The 22694-nt window shown below is 38.8% G+C and overlaps 1 protein-coding gene across 1 annotated transcript in view; it reads left to right on the top strand.

Moving 5' to 3' along the window:
- The window catches only part of TRPC6 (transient receptor potential cation channel subfamily C member 6), an 82526-nt gene that overhangs the window by 44650 nt on the left and 15182 nt on the right, over window positions 1-22694 (top strand). Inside the window, exons 5-9 of the mRNA XM_045019386.1 lie at window positions 4589-4805; window positions 11871-12086; window positions 13470-13734; window positions 15440-15635; window positions 19401-19604. Of these exons, the coding sequence (XP_044875321.1) occupies window positions 4589-4805; window positions 11871-12086; window positions 13470-13734; window positions 15440-15635; window positions 19401-19604 (1098 nt within the window). The remainder of the gene's footprint in view (window positions 1-4588; window positions 4806-11870; window positions 12087-13469; window positions 13735-15439; window positions 15636-19400; window positions 19605-22694) is intronic.

The following is a 22694-nucleotide window of genomic DNA, read 5'->3' on the forward strand; positions in this document are numbered from 1 at the left end:
AGCAACTCTAGTGTCTTCAGCAGAGTTGCGCAGATGTAACTAAGGGCAGAGTTTGGCTTTTTAAGACTAAGTAATTGAGCCAGCACAGTGAGTTAGTGGCAACATAATGAGGGATCCGAATATGAAACCAAAATCCTCACTGCCAGGTCACCATGGGCTGAGTGTTCTACAGAGGTAATATTCTCAGTCCATGGGGGAAGACTATACTTCAAAAAGCAATGATATCACAGATATATACAGCCCTCCTCTGCAACATGAGCTTTCCATGTTGCAAAGGAAGTGCATGTGAAAATGATGGGATACTCAGATCCATAAAAGCCATGGAAGATGGGAGACATTCCAGAAGACTGGAAAAGGGCAAATATAGTGCCCATCTATAAAAATGGAAATAAGGACAACCTGGGGAATTACAGACCAGTCATCTTAAGTTCTGTACCCAGAAAGATAATGGAGTAAATAATTAAGAAATCAATTTGCAAACACCTAGAAAATAATTAGGTGATAAGTAACAGTCAGCATGGATTTGTCAAGAATGAATTATATCAAACCAACCTGATAGCTTTCTTTGAAAGGGTAACAAGCCTTGTGGATAGGTGGGGAAGTGGTAGATGTGGAATATCTTGACTTTAGTAAGACTTTTGATACTGACCGTCTCATAAACAAATGAGGGAAATACAATCTAGATGGAGCTACTGTAAGGTGAGTGCATAACTGGTTGGAAAATCATTCCCAGGGAGTAGTTATCAGTGGTTCACAGTCATGCTGGAAGAGCATAACGAGTGGGGTCCCGCAGGGATCAGTTCTGGGTCTGGTTTTCTTCAATATCTTCATTGATGATTTAGATAATGGCATAGAGAGTACATTGATAAAGTTTGCGAACAATACCAAGCTGGGAGGGGTTGCGAGTGCTTTGGAGGAGAGGATTAAAATTTAAAATGATCTGGACAAATGGAGAAATGGTCTGAAGTAAATAGGATGAAATTCAATAAGGACAAATGCAAAGTACTCCACTTAGGAAGGAACAATCAGTTGCACACATACAAAATGGGAAATGACTGTCTAGGAAGGAGTACTGCGGAAAGAGATCTGGGGGTCATAACGGATCACAAGCTAAATATGAGTCAACAGTGTAACACTGTTGCAAAAAAAGAAAACATAATTCTGGGATGTATTAGCAGGAGTATTGTAAGCAAGACAGGAGAAGTAATTCTTCCGCTCTACTCCACATTGATTAGTATTGTGTCCAGTTCTGGGTGCCACATTTCAGGAAAGATGTGGACAAATTGGAGAGAGTCCAGAGAAGAGCAACAAAAACGATTAAAGGTCTAGAAAACATGACCTATGAGGGAAGATTGAAAAAAAATGGGTTTGTTTAGTCTGGAGAAGAGAAGACTGAGAGGGGACATCATAACAGTTTTCAAGTACATAAAAAGTTGTTACAAGGGATGAGGGAGAAAAATTGTTCTTCTTAACCTCTGGGGTTAGGACAAGAAGCAATTGGCTTATATTGCAGCAAGGGCAGTTTAGGTTGGACATTAGGAAAACTTCCTAACTGTCAGAGTGTTTAAGAACTGGAATAAATTGCTTAGGGAGGTTGCGGAATCTCCATCATTGGGGTTTTTTAAGAGCAGGTTGGATAAGCACCTGTCAGGGATCGTCTAGATAATACTTTGTCCTGCTTTGAATGCAGAGGATTGGACTAGATGACCTCTCAAGATCCCTTCCAGTTCTATGAATCTATGATTCTATAAGAGAAGCTTGAAGGGACTACCCTAAAAAGCATGTCCACTACGTTTTTGCACCAACTTTTTTGTTCCTTCCTCACCATTGGAAAGTGTAATCTATATCCATGTCATCTACCAAGATTTATGGTCCAATCTTACGTGATGCTGCATGCCCTCAACTCCTATTAATTCAGTGCATATTCAGTGCAGTAAGCTCTAGTTTCAAGCCCTGTCTTTCTGTGTTCCCCATTCTGTCCCTAATTAATGTTTTCTGTCCTGCATCTTCTCCATAAGTAGAGCCAAAGTTACAAAACTTCTATTCCTAGCCTAGCTCTGGTCACTTCCCAAATGTAGGTGTTGGAAAAAAAAACCTAAGCTATCTGTAGCCTATTTTATTTCCAATGAGTTTTTAAGATTTTTTCTGTTTTTTGAGGAGTGGAGGGCTTTGTCAATCTTTTAGATTTTTTTTTTAATTTCTTGATCAGCTATTCTGGCATTAACCTGATTTCCTTAAATATTTCCGCTTCTTCCCTGGGTATTTCTCTTTCTGGCATCTGTCTCCCAGTCCCATCCTCGTTTGTGAACACAGGCAGATAATGCATGTAAAAGGACACTGTCAAGGTATTTTGTTTATCATTCTCAAAATCTGTTTTACTCACTGTTGTTTATAAACCCCTGTAGTGGGGCAGACTGCCCCACTCCCTGAGAGTGTGGGCTATGGCAGGCCAGGGCACCTGCACAGACAGGGAGCCAATTAGGGAAGGGCTTATTGTGAGCCAATCAGGGCTCAGAGTGGAGACAGCCAATCAGGGCTGGGCTCACCCCTATAAGAAGGCTGCCCAGGCAGGGAGCAGTCAGTCTGTCCCAGGCCTTTGAGAGGGGAAGGTCAGTCTCCAAGGGTGGGAGACTAGCACCGCGAACAGCGCAGTGCTGGCCAGGCTCGGGGAGCAAAAGGGAGCTCTAGCCCATAGCCTGCCAGGCTGCAGGCCCTGAAGGGAAGGGCCTAGCGGGTGCAAGGGGCCGTAGGGGAAGCGGCCCAGGGAAGCAGACAGACGAGGGGAGAGAAGGAGGACAGTGAGGCTGCTGTCAGAGGGACCGAGACCCAGAGTAGAGGGTGGGCCTGGGTCCCCCCCTTCCCTCCTTGCAGTACACCCAGCCATCGGCCGTAGGGAGCGGCCATCATAGACTACGCCAGATCCCTGCCAAGAAGAATTAGACTTTGGGGTATGTGTTTGTATGTGGTGGCTGGGGTGCAGAGAGACTGCTGATCAACTCCCCCCCCCCTCAGAAGGGGATGTGGGTGGACTAAGGGGCACTGCCAGAGGGCAGTGGTTCCAGAAGAGGACGCCATGAGTTGGGAGCAACGCGGGTCCAGAGACGCCAACTGAGGGTGAGACAACGGACGGGACACCACCAGGAGGGGGTGCTCCACTGGACAGAGCTAATTCCCAGAGACAGCCAGCAGAAGGCGCCAGGTGGTGAGACCCGACCCCGTTACCCCCGCCCCAGGGGAAGTTTGAAAATGAAACCTGTAAAAAGTATCCTTTCACTTCACACCGCACGTACAATAAATTGTTGTTGTAGAGCACCTCATGAGGCTGAGGAAATTTATTATTTTTAGGAAAAAGACAAAGTAATTTTATGGGGGTTTGGAAATACATAATGAATTGCATGGATTTGTAAAAGAATATGTAGAAGAGTAGAGGGGTCAAATTTGGGGCCTATTAACCTTGACAGTGTTCCTTTATAATATTATTTTTAGATATGACTATCTTTTTCAGTAAGTTATCTGTGTTTTATCAATGCTACTACTGTATCCTTCACTGACCTCTTATTCCTTGGTTATTTAAACTTCAGTTTGATGTTGGCTGAAGTCTGACTTGGACCTGGAAATAATAATTCTAAATAACTACTTATAGTAACTAATGCTTGCGGCCTCTCCTTACCTTTTTCAGTGGCCACCAATACTAACTATTTCAACCAATGACCCCTTGAGGCTTGCTTTGAATTCTTCACTTATTTTGGCATATGCAGTGGCTGTCATGACTCAAAATAACAGATAGGTATTTTGTGCCCAGCATGCAACTGGATTAATTAATTAGGACTGATGAGAGGAATGCAAGAAGTTACCAATCCCTTTAAAATAGATGTTTTAATAGCCTAGATGGGTGTGGGCTTACATGAATTTTCAGTTTTGTTTAGTGTCATACTAAATCAATCTAAACGTCTGTTCAAGGTGTAGTCATCTCTGTTGGTGGGTGTTTAAGGAAATTTCATTAAGAGAATAAAAAAAATGTAAGAAGCTACAGAAGTGTAAACACAACCGTTTGGGGCCTATTTAAATGTTAAAAACCAAAAGGAAAGGAAGGTCAGAAAAACTGCTTTTGCTATCCTGAACCTGCCCACTAAGTTGAATAACTACATCAAACCAAAACCTGGTGTCCTCATCTCTATTGTAGCCCCACTGATATTTCAGTGTTCCTACTTAACAAACTATACAATGTTTCTTCCATTTCCTTTGCTGCTTCTTAAGGATCTCAAGAATGAAAATTAAAAGAAACTTTTCAGTAACAATGAATATTTCTCTGGATGAGCTATGATAATAGGTGCAAAGAAGTGCAAGGAAGAATTATAGTACTATTTTTAAACATTGCTATATAGGTAAAGAAGAATACTGACATTTAATAGCAAAATTGTTCCTCTTGTTTCTGAAGATAGCCAATAAATAGACATTTTTACAAGGTAAATTTCATTATGACATCACAGTGTGTATATATTTTCATCGTCTTTATTTACTGTGATTTTGACAGAAATGTACTTTTTAAAAGTTGATAGAATTTTTTGTGTTTTGTTTTGTGTTGCAGCTGGGGAGGATAATGCGTGGACCGTTTATGAAGTTTGTAGCACATGCAGCCTCTTTCACAATTTTTCTTGGTCTGCTAGTCATGAATGCATCTGACAGATTTGAAGGCACCAAACTCCTACCTAATGAAACTAGAACAGATAATGCAAAACAGCTGTTCCGAATGAAAACATCCAGCTTCTCATGGATGGAGATACTCATTATCTCTTGGGTAATAGGTAAAGATTAATTTTCAATTCAAATTCTGTCTTGCAGGGATGGCAACGGGGCTGAATTCCAGTTACACACATTGCTACCAGTCTTACATGGAAAAAGTACAAAACACAGGGGGAACACATCTGCATCTTTCATTTTCTTTGCAGTCAGCCTCTATAGGGTACATATTATTCATTCAATATTCCATTCCCATGGAACGAGTTTACCATATTAAGGACTTCTGTCTCTGTATTGAGTAGTATCTTATTCTGCAAATAATCCCATTGAAATGAATAGGACTTCTTGTGAAATAAGGTATTGCTCAATCTAAGAGGAGTAGAAATCTATCCTCCTAAATATTATGGGGCAAATTCTGCCACCGTCACCTATATTGAAAAGTACCCTGAGTGGACCCATTGAGTTCAATGGAGTAAAGTACTACTCAGTGTGAGTAAGGATGCCAGGACTCATCCTTAGCAAAGTCAGTTATAAGAGAAACCCAAAACCAAGCTACATAGACTCATGATCCTGCAGTTTTTACTTAAGCAAACTCCTACTGAAATCAATGGAATTGGAGTTTTACCTAAGAAAGACTGCACTGAAGTCAAATACTGCCCTGTGTTTGCATGGGGAATTCCCTACTGACCAGGCCCTCTCAGAGGTCCAAAAAGGCCTGGGCCACTTCCAGCCTTTGAGGCCCCTCGCCACAATAAAAATAAAAAATGACGACACATGAAAACAAAATAAGGCACCAAAAAAAAGAGTGAGACATAATTTGAATATTTTTTAATGTAGCAAATGCTTTTCTAGCCTTTTTCTATGCAAATGCACTAATTATTGAAGAAAAATCTAGCTTTCATGCAATGTCACAGTTGATATTAAGCATGGCCAGCCCATTAAAATGCTCTTGTCCCATAGTTGAACTGTGATAGTTCTTTACCTGCTTCAACATATTGAAGGCGTGTTCACCTGAAGCCACTGTTGCAGGCAAACTGACAAAAATACCCAATGCAATTGTGGTATTAGTAAACACCCCAGAGAGTCCAAGATCAAATATTTCTTGAAGCAATTCCTTTGGCTTGCAATCCAATTTAAAATTCATGGAATATGTTCGTTTGAGAAACATGACCTTGTCACTGAGATCTTTTGAGATTTCTTTGTTGTACTGTTGCTTAAATTGTTCAGCTGCAGAAAGTAAATCTTCATTAGTCAGTCTGTTAAACTGCCAAAGAAACCCAAAAATTAGTCGCAGTGACTCAAATCGACGTGTAGAACCTGATTGAAGAGAGTCAATGATGACAAGGAAGACATTGACCCTATAATGCTGCTCGGCATCAGATTCAGTATGTGAGTTGTGATTGGTGGAGAACTCCGATGAAATGCCAATATTATGTGCTACTAATTTGAAGTCAGTCAAGATCACATCCCATTGTTCACGAATCTGTTGAATGTCACTGATAAGACTTTCAATGTTTTCTCTCAACATTAACTGTGGCTTTGCATGCTTCAATTACCAGATTAGTTTGGTGGATCATTGTAAGTAGCTTCATCTACAAACATGACATCAGAATGCATTCAAATTTGGACATGTGCTTCTGAATAGACTGAAGTTCAGTTTGAGCCTGTACAGTGAGATTGAGAGATTCAAGCTCATTTAAAGCCTTTTTCACTGAATCCAAATGCTACACAACTGGTTGAACACCATCAATCTGTACAGACCATCTAGTTTTAGACATCCCATGCAGTGAAACAGGAAGATATTGCTTCAGAATTTCCCACCTTTGTGGATGCTACTAAAGAGATTCTACATTTGCTGAACAGTTCCAAAGTAAGTAATTGCCTTCTTGCATGATGCAGCACAGTCAACACCTACAAGGTTTGTGTGTTGTTTCCACAGCTAGAGAAAATACAGTTTGAATTATGCTCAAGCAAAACTGCTTGTACACCTTTGTACTTCCCAGCCATATTAGATCCATTGTCATAGGCTTGACCAATGCAAATTTGAAAATCTAACTTAAAACCTTCTAGAATTGCTAGTACTCGAGCAGCAATTTCTTTTCCAGTTTTTCTCGTGAAATTATCAAACAAAATAAACCTTTCTTCAGTTGAAAATTTTGAGCTGTCTAAAATCTTAACATATTGACTAATCATAGTCTGTTCCTTGTGAGAACAATCTGGAGTAGCAGCAACAATGATTGAAAAATACCTGGCATTTCAAATCTCATCAAGAATTGTTTGTACAAATGACCCACATAGCTCAATAAACATGTTTTGTATGCGTGTGGAGAGATAATGGACTTGCATGTGTTTTTGACTCCCTTGCGATTCTCAAACACATTTAACATGCTCTGATAAAAGTGGGTCATATTTTCTGAGGAGCTCAACTACGCTACAAAGTTTCCATTTGCACGATCACCAATATGTTGACTGAAACCAAAGAAAGCCAATCCCTACTCAGAAAGAAAAAGGATAATGTTCAGGATGCGCTCAAGATGTTTTTTCTAGTTATTAGTTTCTGTAGAGAGTTCAGTCCAGAGTAAATTCTCAACTGAACTTTCAGTTGATGCTGCCCTACTGGCTGATTTCCATGCAACATAGTTTTCTTTGTGTGACGTTGATCTCTCATGTGATGGTATTCGGTCTTTCAACTTCCTCAACCTCTGATACTCCATCCTGATTGATCAGAGAGAACTGATGCATTTGCAGCACTTTTATTCAAAATGAAGCGGGGTGCACAGTACAGGGATTGTTTTTCCGTGCTCCAGCATAACCAGTCTCATGTGCAGGTCTCACCATTTGGAAGAGTTTTTGTCAGCGGACGAGTAGGGAAAGCATGATTATCAGTATCTCATGGAATGTTACTTGGAATTTCAAAACAACTAATTTGAAGAAAAGATTTCATTTAGGCAGCATTGCTCTTGTCAATAATTCCAATGTCAGTCACAGTCAAACCTGTAGTACTCATGAATTGCTCTTGCTGCATAAGATCTATATCTTCCTGTTGCTGTTGAGTTTCTTGATCATACACAGGATCTTCTGCTGCATATGTTACTGTTGGGACATCTCCTTCTTGACAACTGTCCTCATGTTCAGGTATTGGCATTGAAATATCACCTATTGCAGTTGCGGAGTTTTCATTATCTATCTGTAGCATTGTTTGTTGGGTAAGGTGTATTTTCCAGTGGTTTCAGAAATGAAGTTATTGGCTTTGAGTTCTTAGCTGCTACTTCACTCAGTTGTTTTTGCCATCTCTTGCTTGTACCACTTTCAAATCTCCTCTTCATAGTGATCTATCTGATCAATATGTAGCCTATCCACACTTGGAATATTCTGCTGTAAATAAGTAGCTTATCTACACTTGAAATCTTCTACTGTAAACATGTACACAAATGCTGAATGGTACACAAATGCTGGAAAGATTTAAAACGAAGGAATACTAATTAAGAACACAAAATGAAACAGACAGGTTATTATCCTTATCAGGGAATCAAAACTCAAGCACCCAAGATATAATATAACTGGATGAGCTGAAGACAAAAAGGTTACAGCTATATAGTAAACTCAGACATGGATACAGATAGAGGGACAATGTCCAAAAATTTCAAACATGTGTCCTCACAAAAGTCACTGTACAAGATTGTCCTCACAAATTTTCACCTTGAATCTGGGCCTATAGACAACGAAAGCCTATGATGATGGCCCGCTACCAAGCTAGGGCTCAGCCAACCAACCAGTCACTTCTTTTAGCTACCATATGAAGATAAGAATGAGGAATTCTCACACATAAATAATTCCTTAGTCAACTAGATGTAAAACTATAAAGACACTAAAACGTAACAGTTCTCTACCTTTCAACACGCACTTGATCCAGCACCAGCCACTAGTAGTGGTTTGTTTATATAATCAGTTGATCTGAGAGGACACGTTCATCACAGTCTAATCTTGTGCCATCAGAACCAATATATTTTTATTAATATTTTTGAAAATTTTAAACTTTTTACTATGAAAGTTAACAAAAAAAATTTTCTTTTACCAAATCACATCTCTTATTTGCATAAATTGGCAGCTCTAAGCTGAGAGAGTGTCAGATTTTGGTCTGATAGGGATTTGCATAAAAACAAGTTGTAAAACTTATCAAATGCCAAAAAATTAACAAGTGTCTAAATGTGAGGCCCCCTTTGAGCTTGAGGCCCAGGCCAAATGGCCCTCCTGGCCCCTCTCCCCCACCCCTGATTGGCCCTGCTACTGACCGTGGTATAGATGCCAGACATATTTTTTTAAGATACCAGAGAGTAACATGCATTTTGGTAATATATAAAATGTGTCATGATACTAAAACTCACAGCTTGACAAACTTTCTACTGTTCCCCTGCATGTACATGTATGTAATGCTGAAGCCCAGAACTTGCAAAGGAAGGGGGTGTCCCAGCTGTGCTCCTCCAATACCCTTTCAGGCTTCAGGAAGCATTGTGCCTGAGTCAGACATATGCCTCCCAAAACATGTACCTTCATACATCACACACAATGCAGAGCTGTGCCTTAAAGGCACATTCAAGCCCTAGCATTTTAAGTATGTCAAGCATTCAGTGTAAAGCATAATTAGAACATCAGAACTGAACGAATACTTCTTTCTCCTAAAGACATGTCAGGGTGATGCATAAATAGTATGTAACTTAGAGTGGTTCTCTTTCAAATTCCAAGTGTTTAGAGCGATGTCTTACAGAACCAGCCTAAATCCCATTGAACTGACTTTCATTTAAAAACTCCCACCCTTAACTGAAGTGGCGTGGTTCTTCCTGTCCTCTATTCAACACATCAGTTAGACTCATGGTTTCAGTCTAGCTAGAGTTCTGTTCAGCAAAACTTAATATAGAGATGCTAATTTAATTATTTTTTTACTTTTTAAGGAGGATGCTTAAGTAAATCTGCTTTCATTAGAGAGTTTATATATCAGAGGCTATCAGCATTTTATGGCCTTTCTGTGATTGAACTCAGTGCCATACCATATATCGTCATTTTTATAGTCTTAAAAAGCACTAACAATCTCTTTTTACTTTATAATATTTAACCAAATAAATGAATATAATAGTATAGCATGTAAATTATATAGCACTTATATTGCATAGCTTTATATAAACATAATTCATCCAGTAATAAATGAATAAATAAATTATTCAGTCTAAGAACTTTAATTGTATTAATTAAACCTATATATTGTAATCTGATTTAGGAGCAAAACTGTGTGAAATGATTGTATAATACTTCATTGTGGTACCTAAAATATAATACAAGTAAATGTTAATCAAAAATGGGTTACTGCCATGATCTTATATGGATGTCACATATATTGTATTTTAAACAGTTACTCTGGGTGAGGTTTTAATTGACACTAACTGAAAAATAACTAACTGAAAACTAACTGAAAATGTCCTACACAACATTTTATATAATTTGATAACTATAGCAAATCATTGGTAAAATGATTATAGCATGCATTATTTTCCAGAAACCTACAAGGCTATTTCATAGCTAACAAAGGATATTTTCTTCTTACCTTTAAAATGACAAGGTAATGAAAAAGGATGCAGTATAGACTGCATGCCTATGGTACCTGAATATTATTTGATGGCTTTTGGGTAAATGAACAAATACAAACTTTCCCTTATTTTATTTCAGAACTATTAAGCCTTCTCCTTACTTTTGTGACTGGTCATTACTTATGCAGGCAGTCTCATGGAAGACAAGAAGTGTCCAATGAACTGTTAATGAGAACACAGCTTCTATTCCTGGTTCTGCAACTGTCCTGCTTTTTAACCTTGGACAAAGCACTTAACTGCTCTGTGCCTCCATTTCCCCCCTCTGTAAAATGGGGATAATGATACTATCCTTTGTACAGCACTTTGAGCTATACAGACAAAAATCAGTATGTAAGAATAATATTATTACATGCATGAGAAAGGGCTTATTTACGTGAATAAGAATTTGTTGAATTGAGCCCATATAACAACACAAATCCTTTAAGGAACACTGGATCAGGCCGATTCTGTTATTAGATCCTCACACACTAATGTGTAAAGTGGATTTGAGTGTCACATCTGAAACACACAGTGGTTTTCCCATGACATGTTTTTATTAATACATTTTTAATTTACCTTTCAAACAGCTAGAAAAAAGAGATTTTGCTGACATATGCGCACAGCCCTCGATAAAGATATAAGAGGCAGCGTATCTTTCCTTTTACTTTATCCAAGGAAAAACAGCTTCCTTCAATTATTTTTCAGGTGGTCGAGCAGAGGGAATTGATAACATGTCACATTAGCTTCATGTGCTACTGTGCTGATCTACTGTAGGTCATCTGGCCTCTAGTAATGACCAGCAAATGACTGTATTGCTGATGTTGCTTCTCACAGGAAGTTTATTGTTCATACTGAGAAGAATAATGAGAGGCCAATACTAATCAAAATTTAGCATAGTTGTGATTGTCTAGTCTGACCTGCATAACACAGTCTGTAAAACTTACCCAAATTATACTTAGTGTCAACCATTTTTGTATGGGCTAGTGTTTTAAAGCAGCTTTGAATTACTCACATGATGGAAAATCCATAAAGCAAGCACAAGGCCCATGCATTGCTTAAGTCCCACATAAGCCCTCAAACTAGTTGGGGTTTAAGTGTGATTTTAATTGAAGCACAGGCTTTGTGCTTGTTCTCTGTACAGAGGTGAATTTCACCTGTGAGGAGTCCCATTATCAACTGAACTCAGTGAAATACTCATGTGAGTAATGTAAGCAGACTTTTGTCCCTTACACTGGGGTAAATTCATGGGAAGTCAGTGGAGATACACCAATATAAAACTACCATGAGAAAAGAATTAGCCCTCCTGTTGGAATGGGAGAGACACAATTAATTTTCCTTCGTTCTCTGTTTAAGAGTATGATTTGCACATCAAAAAGGAATTCCTCATATATAAGCCAAAATACTTTCCAGTTTGACTGCTTCCAAGAGCACATCCTATTCATAATATAATATTAAAGAGGATGAATCTGAAGTTAAAAATGAATGAAGTATATTCTCTTCTCTCTTACGCAGGCATGATATGGTCTGAATGTAAAGAAATTTGGTCTCAAGGGCCCAAGGAATATCTGTTTGAGTTATGGAATATGCTTGATTTTGGTATGTTGGCCATTTTTGCAGCATCATTCATTGCAAGGTTTATGGCATTTTGGCATGCTTCCAGAGCCCAGGGCATTGCTGATGCAAATCCAGGTGCACCATTGGATTCCAAGACACAATACTACACATTCGGTGAGTTGAATTCACAGAATGCAGACTTAAATATAGGACGAAGAAGAATTGTTTCTATGTTAATAAGTTTCTAATTCTTTATGTAGTCTCTCAATCACATTGGATTAATTTTTCACCCAACTTTATTTTTTACTCTCTTCATTACATTAGGTGTTATGTTTGTTTATACCAGAATCTCTAACACACTTCTGCTGGTACATCGCAGGTTGACTTACTTCATTACCCAGGATGTATAAAAGCAGTATGATGAATAAATGTGCTATAAAGCACTAAAAATAATATTTTGATGTATGAACATGGATTAAAACTTCCAGCTGTGGGAAATTATTAAAAACAGCTAGTTAAACATGAATTCAATTATAAATTACAGCAAACTATTGCCTTTTCAAACAGGGACCAGTGTCTAAGTTGCACTAGATTTCTAAAGTTGCCAAGCAAAATTCTTCTCTCTAGTCCATGCTATAGGACTGTATTAGCAGAGCTTCAATTGACATCAGTATTATAGAGGTGCCGATTGTGATTTCATAGAGAAGGTTGCATTCCATTTTGCACTTAAAGTAGGGGTCCAACCTCTTGGTTTTAGAATGCAGCATGCAATTAAATCCCCAGGGAGGAGCTCAGAAACTTGCTGAACAGATATGTAATTACAAGAAATGAACTACATCTAAAAAAGGCCCTGTTCACAAGCAAATGCACATAATCTAAATGAGTCCATGCCATGTCTAAGTTAACCCATTGAGTCAATTGTTTATTTGTTGTGTTGCTTAAATGTTATCTCTCCACTGAGTTCCTGGGACAGGAACATCATTTTCTGTCTTATATATAAGGATGTTTTGAAATGTTGTTGTTCAGGGGCATTAGGTGTTGGGGCAACTAGCCTATTTCTGTGTTAGACTTGAGAAAGCATGTTTCTTTCTCTAGCCTTGGTTGATGGCAGGATCTTCATGCAAGGAGTTTGCTGAGCATTGTTAAAAATTCATTGCTGTGGGCTCAGTTTGGGCACTCACACTGGCAGGTAGGAACCCATGCTACTAAGGAGCTGAGTCCTGACAGCAATCAGTGTTTTCACTCAAAGGGGCACTACATGTGTATATTTTAGGTGCATAATCAGGTGCCCTCATTTCGGCACCCCAGTCTGAAAATCGGCCTCCCTCTTTATAAGTGGCTGCTTTGCATTTCTTTTTCAAGTATGGTTAAAAAAACCCAAAAAACTAAAGAGCGAGCCAGCACCCCAGCTGCATAACTCTATTGATTTCAATGCCAGGGTACACTAGCAAAGGATCTGGGCCACTCTTTCTCTTCTAACCAAAAGAGAATAATCCAATGAATAGCCTAAAGTATACTTCAGCCCAGTTACAAGAAACTCTCATCTTTTTTTTCTAGCCAGAATAAACTGGGATCCATCTGATCCACAAATCATATCTGAAGGCCTATATGCAATTGCTGTTGTTTTAAGTTTCTCCAGAATAGCCTACATTCTCCCAGCCAATGAAAGCTTTGGACCTCTACAGATATCACTTGGCAGAACTGTGAAAGACATCTTCAAGTTCATGGTAATATTTATCATGGTGTTTGTGGCCTTCATGATAGGAATGTTCAATCTCTATTCCTACTACCGTGGGGCCAAACCAAATGAAGCATTCACAACGTAAGTATTACTCCTGTTTAAATGTTAAAAATTGCACATCTTTTGTAGAAGGAGAGCTACTTGAACTGAATGCATTAATGTACTAAGTATCATAATGTGTGGTATAAGATTCCCATATTTTATTAAATCTCTTGCTCTTGTAATGAGTGATAACTTTCTCTGTAGACCTGGTGCCACTAAGATATAATTGAAATCAAGGATAAGATTTTTATCCCAGTTTCACTGGGGCATATCTGGAGTGACTCCATTGAACATAAATTGGACTTAGATTGTATGCTTTCTGGGGCAAGGGCCATCTTTTTGTTACAAAGGGCATCTAGAACAATGATCCAAGCCTGATCCATGAAAGGGGATGGTAGATGCTACCGCAGTATAAATAATGGTCAATACTCAGCTGAATAAAATAGGTAGGGTTCAGCATAAGAGGTGGCATGTTTTTATCAGGTTCATACCTGACCCCAGGAGAGCTGTGCTGGGAATGGTGCTGGTGTAAGTAAAGGTAGAGGCTTCCTTTGTCATGCCAATGTTAGTTGCTGTTTTTTCTACAGTTACCCTCCTACCCTTCTGCCTATAAATCACTCTCATTTTCCAGACCCAGTGAATTCCAAATCAGTGCAAGTTGTGCTGCTTTGTCATGGACACCAATTTACATACACTGCTACTTATGTCACCGCTGGTTTGGCCCAGAGGCTTCTCCATGCGTTGCAGCTGCTTAAACTAACATAGGCTTCATATGCCAGCTGTGCACCAGTTTCACTTTTTTCAAAGGAAATTTCAGCAGAGTGCAAAAGAGAACCATTACCCACAGCTGAGGAGGATGTACGAACATAGCAATTGCCAGATTGGATCAGATTCAAGTTCCATTCAATCCAGTATTCTGTCCCCAGTAGTGGCCAAAACCAGCTGCTTCAGAGGGAGGTGTAAGAACTGCTCTGTAGGTAGATGTGGGATAATCTGATTGTCCTTCCCTCCTCCGCAAGAGGTCTGATCCTGATGTCTAATAGTTAGAGATTGGCTTAAACCCTGAAACGTGAGGTTTAATATCCCTTCCAAAATTTTTGTTGTTTAATTCTGACAACTCTGGATATTCTTGATCTCCATATAAAATATCAATCCCATTTTTAATCTTTAATTCTTGGCCACAAAAACTTCCTGTGTCAGTGAGTTTTACAGTTTAATCAAATGTGTGTGAAAACTTATTTCTTTTTATCGGTTTTTAATTTCATTGACAGTCCTCGTGTTCTTGTATTAGGAGACGGGGAGAACAGAAGTTCCCAGTCTACCTTCTCTGCACCATTCATTATTTTATGTACTTTTATCATGTCCTTTGTATTAATCTCCCTTCTAAGGTAGATCCTGTGAGTGAACGTCTTTCCTCCTGTGCACGGCAACCCCTGGTTCTTTGCTCTCCTCCTCTCTCCTGCCTGCTGGGTATATTCAGGCCTTGATTTACCAGTATAATTAATTGAAGTAGTTGGCTTTATCTTTTAAGCCTTAAAATTGAAACTCTGTTATTATGAATCAGTTTCTAATGGGAGTGCTTATTACATTAAGTGTATGATGGATGATATCAGTAAGATCAGACTTCTACAGTTTCATTCAGGAGAAGTTTATATGGTAGGTAAATAGCAGTGACTTGTTTATGAGAACAGTTTTTATAAATCTTTTACAGTAGCATATGACCATGTTCTGTTTTTAATTTCAGAGTTGAAGAAAGTTTTAAGACATTGTTCTGGGCTATATTTGGACTTTCAGAAGTGAAATCAGTTGTCATCAATTATAGACACAAATTTATTGAGAATATTGGTTATGTCCTTTATGGAGTCTATAATGTTACTATGGTCATTGTTTTATTGAACATGCTAATTGCAATGATCAACAGCTCTTTCCAGGAGATTGAGGTAAAACTATATTTTATAATTATATTTGGTTATATCTCATTGAGGTTTAGTGTATAAGCAAACACACATTATGACAAACTCTTATTTTCTTCACATAAATATATTTTTGTTACAGAGAAACAACCTGGAGTTATTTTTGGATTAGATAAGCACCATACATTCCTTCCAAATTGTTGGTGGTGAAACTGAAAGTAGCTGAAAGTGATGTAGCTCCAGTGCTTGGAGCAGTGAGAACTAGACTAGACAATGTACTAAAAAAAATATTATAGAACAGTGCTACAGAGGGATGTATTAGCTGATCTTGCAAGTCTTTTCCATCTCTAAATTCAAATTATTATTTGAGTGGTGCCCCTGTTCTTTCTATTAGAAGGGAATCCTCATTCATATGCATCCAGCCTATAGGCAAATCCAATACATCATTTTAAATTGTCAGCAACTCAGCTTTTTTCCCTATTAAACAATGTAATAAGCTGGTAAAAATCCACACACACTTTTGGGTATTGTGGGAAACAAAGGGCCAGATCACCGTATAAATGTTTAAGAATAACTTCTCTCAATAAAATGATTCTCACTCTTTCTTTGTCCCAATTAATATTTAATTAAAGTGGAACAACTTCATTTGGACAGATTGAGAGAGACCAACATCAGAGCATCTCATAGTCCAGTAGCTAGGATACTCAGCTGAGAGTTGGGGACCCTTTTTCCAATCCTTTGCCCCACCAGTCACAGAGGGGAATTGAATCAGGGTCTTCTACATCCTGAGTGAGTACCCTAATGTGGAACTAAAAGTTACAAAGGAGGTAGACCTTCTCCATCCTGGCCATTTGGAGTTGGGTGTGCTCCAATCAGGCCTTGCAGGCAAGATAGATTTTCTCTTCTTTTCTTCTCCTGGTTTGTGCATCACACTGAGGCTTCGGCATTAGAGGGGCATCCAGATACCTAGAGTGAGGCTTCAGTATGCATGCCCAAAGACAGACGTTTAGCCATGTAGGGAACGTTTACAGTGAAAATTTAGTAAGTAAGTTTAGGAACCTACAGGGTTAGACCACAATCAAGTGAGGTTTTTTGTGGATCACACTGGTATCTAAAACTGGATTTTAGGCACCTAAGTCCCTTTGTGGATCTGACCCATGGTGTCTCTGTTCCTCAGTTCTCCATCTGTAAAATGGGAATAATAGCATCCCCTCCCATAACTACTTTAAAAATTGGGAGAACTTCAGTAATGGGGGCTATATAAGTACCTAACCTAGATACATAGTTTATCTGTTTAAAAGAGTTTCTTCTTCTATTTTTCCCCTTTATTGCATAGAAGTTGAAGAACAATAACTTTGCCAAAGATATAACACAGGTATTTTATGGATGAAGCTTAGTAGGAACGCCATAATAAAGGATCCTGGTAATTGAGTGGGTAAAAGAGAAGAGATTAATTACCCATATTTACACATTATTATGCTCATACCTATGCTTATAAATATCAGGCCCTTTCTGGAGTCCACTCTGGCTGCTATGGATGACTCCAGTGGCCCAAAACAGCTTGAATGCTGGTTTAACCATTTTTTTAAAAGGGAATCCCAATTTGACACAGAGCCAGCATAGCCATGTTGTCTCTCATCATCCAGCTTCAAGTGTGTTTCTGGGAGAAAAGGGGTCTGGCAGAGAGAACCAGGCTGGCTCTTTGCTGGCCCCAGGACTGAAGGAATGCAAAGGTGGCTTTGCTGCCTCCTTCACACTTTAGTGACACCGTGACCCATCATTTTGTTAGGACCCCAGTGAACACAGCAATACTATTGTTTTAAGACTGAACTGTAAAAGCCATGATGCCAAGCTTACTTGAAATAATAAGATCTATATCAGATTAAAAATCAAAAATACCTTCTCTGTTGGCAAAAAGAGTTGGGTACGACCTTGGTCAGAGAATAAATTTAGAATAAAAATGTATTAAATTAGAGGATCCCAGCTTTAAGTTAGTTTAAGAATAAACTAGCTTTCCCATGTGACTTTGAGTGGATTGTTGACAAAGATGCACAAATGAAGTATTTATTTATGTATTTATTTTGCATACTGGAGTCTGCATAAATCTAGTTTGCGTAATATACAGAATTGATTATCACTGATCTTTAGCACATTAGCTCAGCAGATTAGTTCTGGAAGGGTCACCACTACAAAGTTGGGAGATATCAGGCATGAATTCTTCAAGAGGTAGATAGATAATCATAACTTACAGGGCTGACCCCATCCCTTCAACAAAAATGAGAATGAGAAAAAAATCAAGTTGAAATTTACACTGTCCTGCAGTGAACACAAATTAGAATTACTGAGCACATTTTGTTCTGTAAATACAGTTAAAATACATTGAAAATTCATCTGCATTCTAAGGAAACTCATGATCAGGGAAATATATCTCTTTCCTTATGGGTCATATTGAAAGCACTTGGGAGGACCTTATGACATTCTCCTGTCTCCAGCCATGCCACAAACCAAATGTCAAGAATAAAACACAAGGAAAGGATAAAGAAAATGGACCAATTTAATTTTATCCCAAAAGTGCAGATCATGAAATCTTTAAACCATATCTAGTCTTAAAAATTGACCTGTGTGTAAAATGATGAAGAAAGGGGCAGATACATGTGCCTTAAAATAATTTAGCCCGGTGCCAGAGTCTTTGTGTATGATCATTGGCAATGCTCATCTGCTGCACTCAAGAGGAGAATAATATCAAATCCTTGAGTCCTTGCACAATAAAAACTCACTTTGAATTCAGTGGTGTTTCTACTGGTATGAGTACTAAGTGGAACCGTAGGGTTTGACTTATATTATTGTTGTCTAATTGTGTTTTGTTTTTAATGTTACTCCTTTACACTAACAATGTATGCCATTCAGAAGTGAACAAAAAAGTGTATTTCACGACTGACTTTCCTATAGTGTTTTTTATATTTAGAATATGTCACCCTAAGTATTGACACTATACTGTGGTAAATGTTTAATTTTTAATGGCACCCCTTATGTAACACTTTTTATTCAGAGCTCCCATAGCATTTTAGAGATATTCACTTAGTCTCAAACCACATGCCTGCAAAATATAGTTAGAGAATACAGAGCAGCCACTTCACTGACCACTGAAATGCGCTCATCTCTGGGACAGAACTCAGCATCTGTTTATAGGACAGAAAGTAAGAAAGGATGCTGCATCCAACTGAAAATGCGAGAGAAATTTAGATAGAATGTACTGTAATGGAAGCAAATTGGAAATTAAGCAGGAAAATGTGGTTAATCTTAGAAAAAGTGCCATGGAATATTTAATTCCTACAAATGGTCAGTTTTATGTCTTATGCTCTATTTTAAGCATGTGCTTAAATCCATCCCTGTTCAACGAAGCATTTATGCATGTGTTCAAAAATCGACATCAAGCTTAGAGTTAAGCATATGCTTATGAGGCCTTTACTTTTCTTCAGTCTAAGTTTGAAAAGTGTCAACAGATAGGGCCTCCCTTGAGCCGCTTTTTACAAACTAATAGCACTCACTATGAGGGAGCTGATAGTCAAACTAAATTTACCTTTTCCTAGGTCTATTCCTTTGCTTTTCTCAGATTAACAAACAATTTGCATAATTAATGTTTCATTTCTTCATTGGTAAAAATAGAAATTTGATCTGCTTGGTGTTCATGTCAGCGATTCTTGTTCAAAACACAAATGCCATTGGCTAGGGTAATTTTAATAATGAAGACATTGTTAGCATTGTTTTGATAGTCATATTTCTGTCTTACAGGATGATGCTGATGTGGAATGGAAGTTTGCTAGGGCTAAACTCTGGTTTTCCTACTTTGAAGAGGGGAGAACTCTTCCTGTACCCTTCAACCTAGTGCCAACTCCAAAATCTTTGCTTTATCTCTTACTCAGAATAAAAAAATGGATCTCTAAAGTGTTCCCATGCCATAAAAAAGGTTTTCAGGAAGATGCAGAGATGAATAAGGTAACTTTCCTATACAATATATCATATACACATTTTAAATGTTAATAATAATTTTACCCTTTCTCTGCTGTCGACTTGAGTAGGAGCAGTGGGTGCCTAGCATCTTTAAAAACAGACCACCTTGGGTCCAATTTTACACCACTGAAATCAATGAAAATTTTGCTACTGGCTTCAGGAGGAGGAGTATCAAGCTCTTCTTTAAGTGCCTTAATATAGATCATCTGTCTATTTCTAGGCACTAAGGGCTAGATCCATAAAGGAATTTAGGTACCTAACTATTGTTTTAGACACCTTAGTCCAAAATTTAGGTCCTCAGCTGCTGCTTAACCCTGTAGGTGCCTAAATTCCCTGAGCAGCTACACATCCACTGATAAAGTCTCTTAAATACCTAACTTTCTAGCAGTGGGCATGCACAAAGCCAACTAAATCTTGCTTGTTACCATGTGCACACCTAATCCCTAGTATTTCAAATACTTAAATAGTCATTGGGCCAGAGTGAGAGTGTGAGAATTCTTCTATAGCTTGGTGGTTAGGGGATTCACTTAGGAAGTGGGAGACTGAGGGTCTAGTCTCTGCTCCAGTGACTGTTTAATTACTTCATACAAAGTAGAACAGCTTGATCAAGGTAGCCCTACCCTAGACTACCCGTAGCCTAGAGTTCAGGGTATTCACTTGTGAGAAAGGAGACATGGGTTCAAGTTCCTTCTTCCCATGAGGCAGAGGAGATATTTTAACCTGGTTCTCCCACATCCTGGATGAGTGCTCTGACCACTAAGTAGGCTCTTCCTCCTCAGTTTTTTGTGAGAAAGGGCTGTGAATCCTGAGCCGACACAGACACCTCTCTGACTCAGACTTAGGCACCCAAGTCCCTTTTGAGTGGCAGAGTTTAGACCCCACCCATCTCCTCAACATTTCTTACTGATTTGCTTAGTCAGCTTCCGACTCACAATGATGGCTTCTGTGTGCCCCCTTTTTAGGTACCTTACTCTCCCCATGCATTAAATAGGGAGCCTGGCTGCCTGACTCTGTGCTGTGGATTCCGCTGGGTGGCATGGCCTCTCAGATTATGCCTTGCAACACTGTGGTTCTCATTCTAAGTCTATACCTCTTCCCCTATTGTTTTATGTGGCTTGCTTTTATCTGAGAAGTCTTCTGTTCTCTGATGCATTTAGATGATAGGATACTACAGTGCATCAGAGCTGGTCTGCTGCTTTATCTAATAGAATTATTCAGTGTTTATACTTAGTATGTTAATTCTTTACCTTGCCAGTATCTCAGTGTAAGCTAAACACTCATTGCTTTATGGAAACAAATCATATAACACACTATGTTTGGCTGTATTGGAAGTGTGAAGACTGGTGTTATGACATTATTGCAACTCAAGAGGAATGGGGGGAGGAGGGGATAGAACAGCTTCCCAAACCAAATGACCAAAAAGCAGATTGTCAGTGCTGCTTAATGAGTAGGAAAGTGAGTTTATTGTGACATTTTTAAGGAAAAGTCACAAGTAGTCATGGTGGCAGAAGCAAATGTCATAGAAGTTTTTTGTTTTTTTAAAGTTTACCATTGTTACAACCACCACTGGAATTGGCAGTCATGTGACAGGGTTAATAACTTTTGCAGGCTTGACCAAGTTCATGTGACTGGGACTAGGAAATAAGGTTTGTGTGTCAGCATGTTATTAGATAAATGACAAGCAATTTTCCTGGAACAAATTTCAACCAGTTTCCCCTGCTGTGAGTAGGGAACAGCACTTCAATAGCAAAAAGAAGAGCCTAGCAGAGGTGTGGGGGCAGAGAGAGCTGTTCCACCTGGGGAAAAGCTTTGCTTTTGTCTCTGCTCTGTGATTTCAATTGACCCCCTTTCATATAGCATTACGCGTTGTATCTCTTCTCCTCCCTGTGTAATCTCTCCTCCTCCCTCCATGTGCATTCCACTCCCCTGCTTTTTTGTCTCCTTCCTCCTCTACCCTCTTATTAAAAAATGAGATTTTCCATTAAACAGTAATGAGGAACAACTGATCATAATCCTAGGGCAAAAGGAAAGGAACTACAGGAGCGGCATTGGGCTATGTTGTGACCTGATTAACAAATACACAATAGGTTCAAAAATGATCATGCATCCTATAAGCAATATTGCCACTGAAATCAGCTTGACACAGTTTGCCTCTTAACTGATTTTAGATGCATTCTGTGCATGTCTGGTAACTATCATTACTCAGATTTCATATCATTTTACTTGAGAAATTAAACTAAATGCATATATAATACCCACAATAAGATGCTTCATTTTGCTTGTGCATGGTTTCTAATGACCTCGGCATTTGCAAACCTCTTGTCGAGTTACTAGGTGCAAACTGATTTTACAGCTTCCTTCAGTGAGAAGGGTGTCACTGAAATGCACTGACTTGCAGGAGGTACATGTGCTGCTCAAAATGGGCTGATGGCAAGAAACAAAAAAACAAAAGATTTTTGCTTTCAACTTCAGGTACGATGTTCAAGAGCATATAAAGGACTTGGAAGCACCAGTCCCAATTGCTTTCAATGACTTCTAAGTCACTTCTTCCATATCTAATCCTTGCACCCTATCTGTATTGGCCAGGGAAACTGAGTTTGGACCTTAAACTAAAACCATAATCAAATAGGTGTTTCTGGAAAGATGCTAACTAGCATCATATTCTTGGACATTGTGGACAAAACCCTAAAACCCCAGTTCTGTTTGCATAGCTTAAAATAGCTGTCTGTCAAAGATGCTATGTGGAATGTAACCTGCGTTTGGAAGGTTTTTTTCCAGCTTTGACCTAGGTCTTAAATTTCAAATATTAATAATGTTTTCCACTAGCTGCAGAGTGATTCTAGAATATCAAATGCTAAATAAGTGTACTTTCTCTCCTGTTAACACAGGTATAAACATTTGACTCTCAATAAAAAAATAAATAAAATCTCTTCCATAAACCGTCTGAGCTCACATCCCCTGGCTATTTAGGGTTTCCACCTCAGAGTCTGAAACTGCTAGCCAATCACAGTTTTGCTTTTCGACATTCCTGTGGTCTGGAGTTGGCCCTGCCTGCTTCCATCACATGGCACCTCT

Source organism: Mauremys mutica, chromosome 1, assembly GCF_020497125.1.
Source record: "Mauremys mutica isolate MM-2020 ecotype Southern chromosome 1, ASM2049712v1, whole genome shotgun sequence".
Classification (NCBI taxonomy): Eukaryota; Metazoa; Chordata; order Testudines; family Geoemydidae; genus Mauremys; species Mauremys mutica.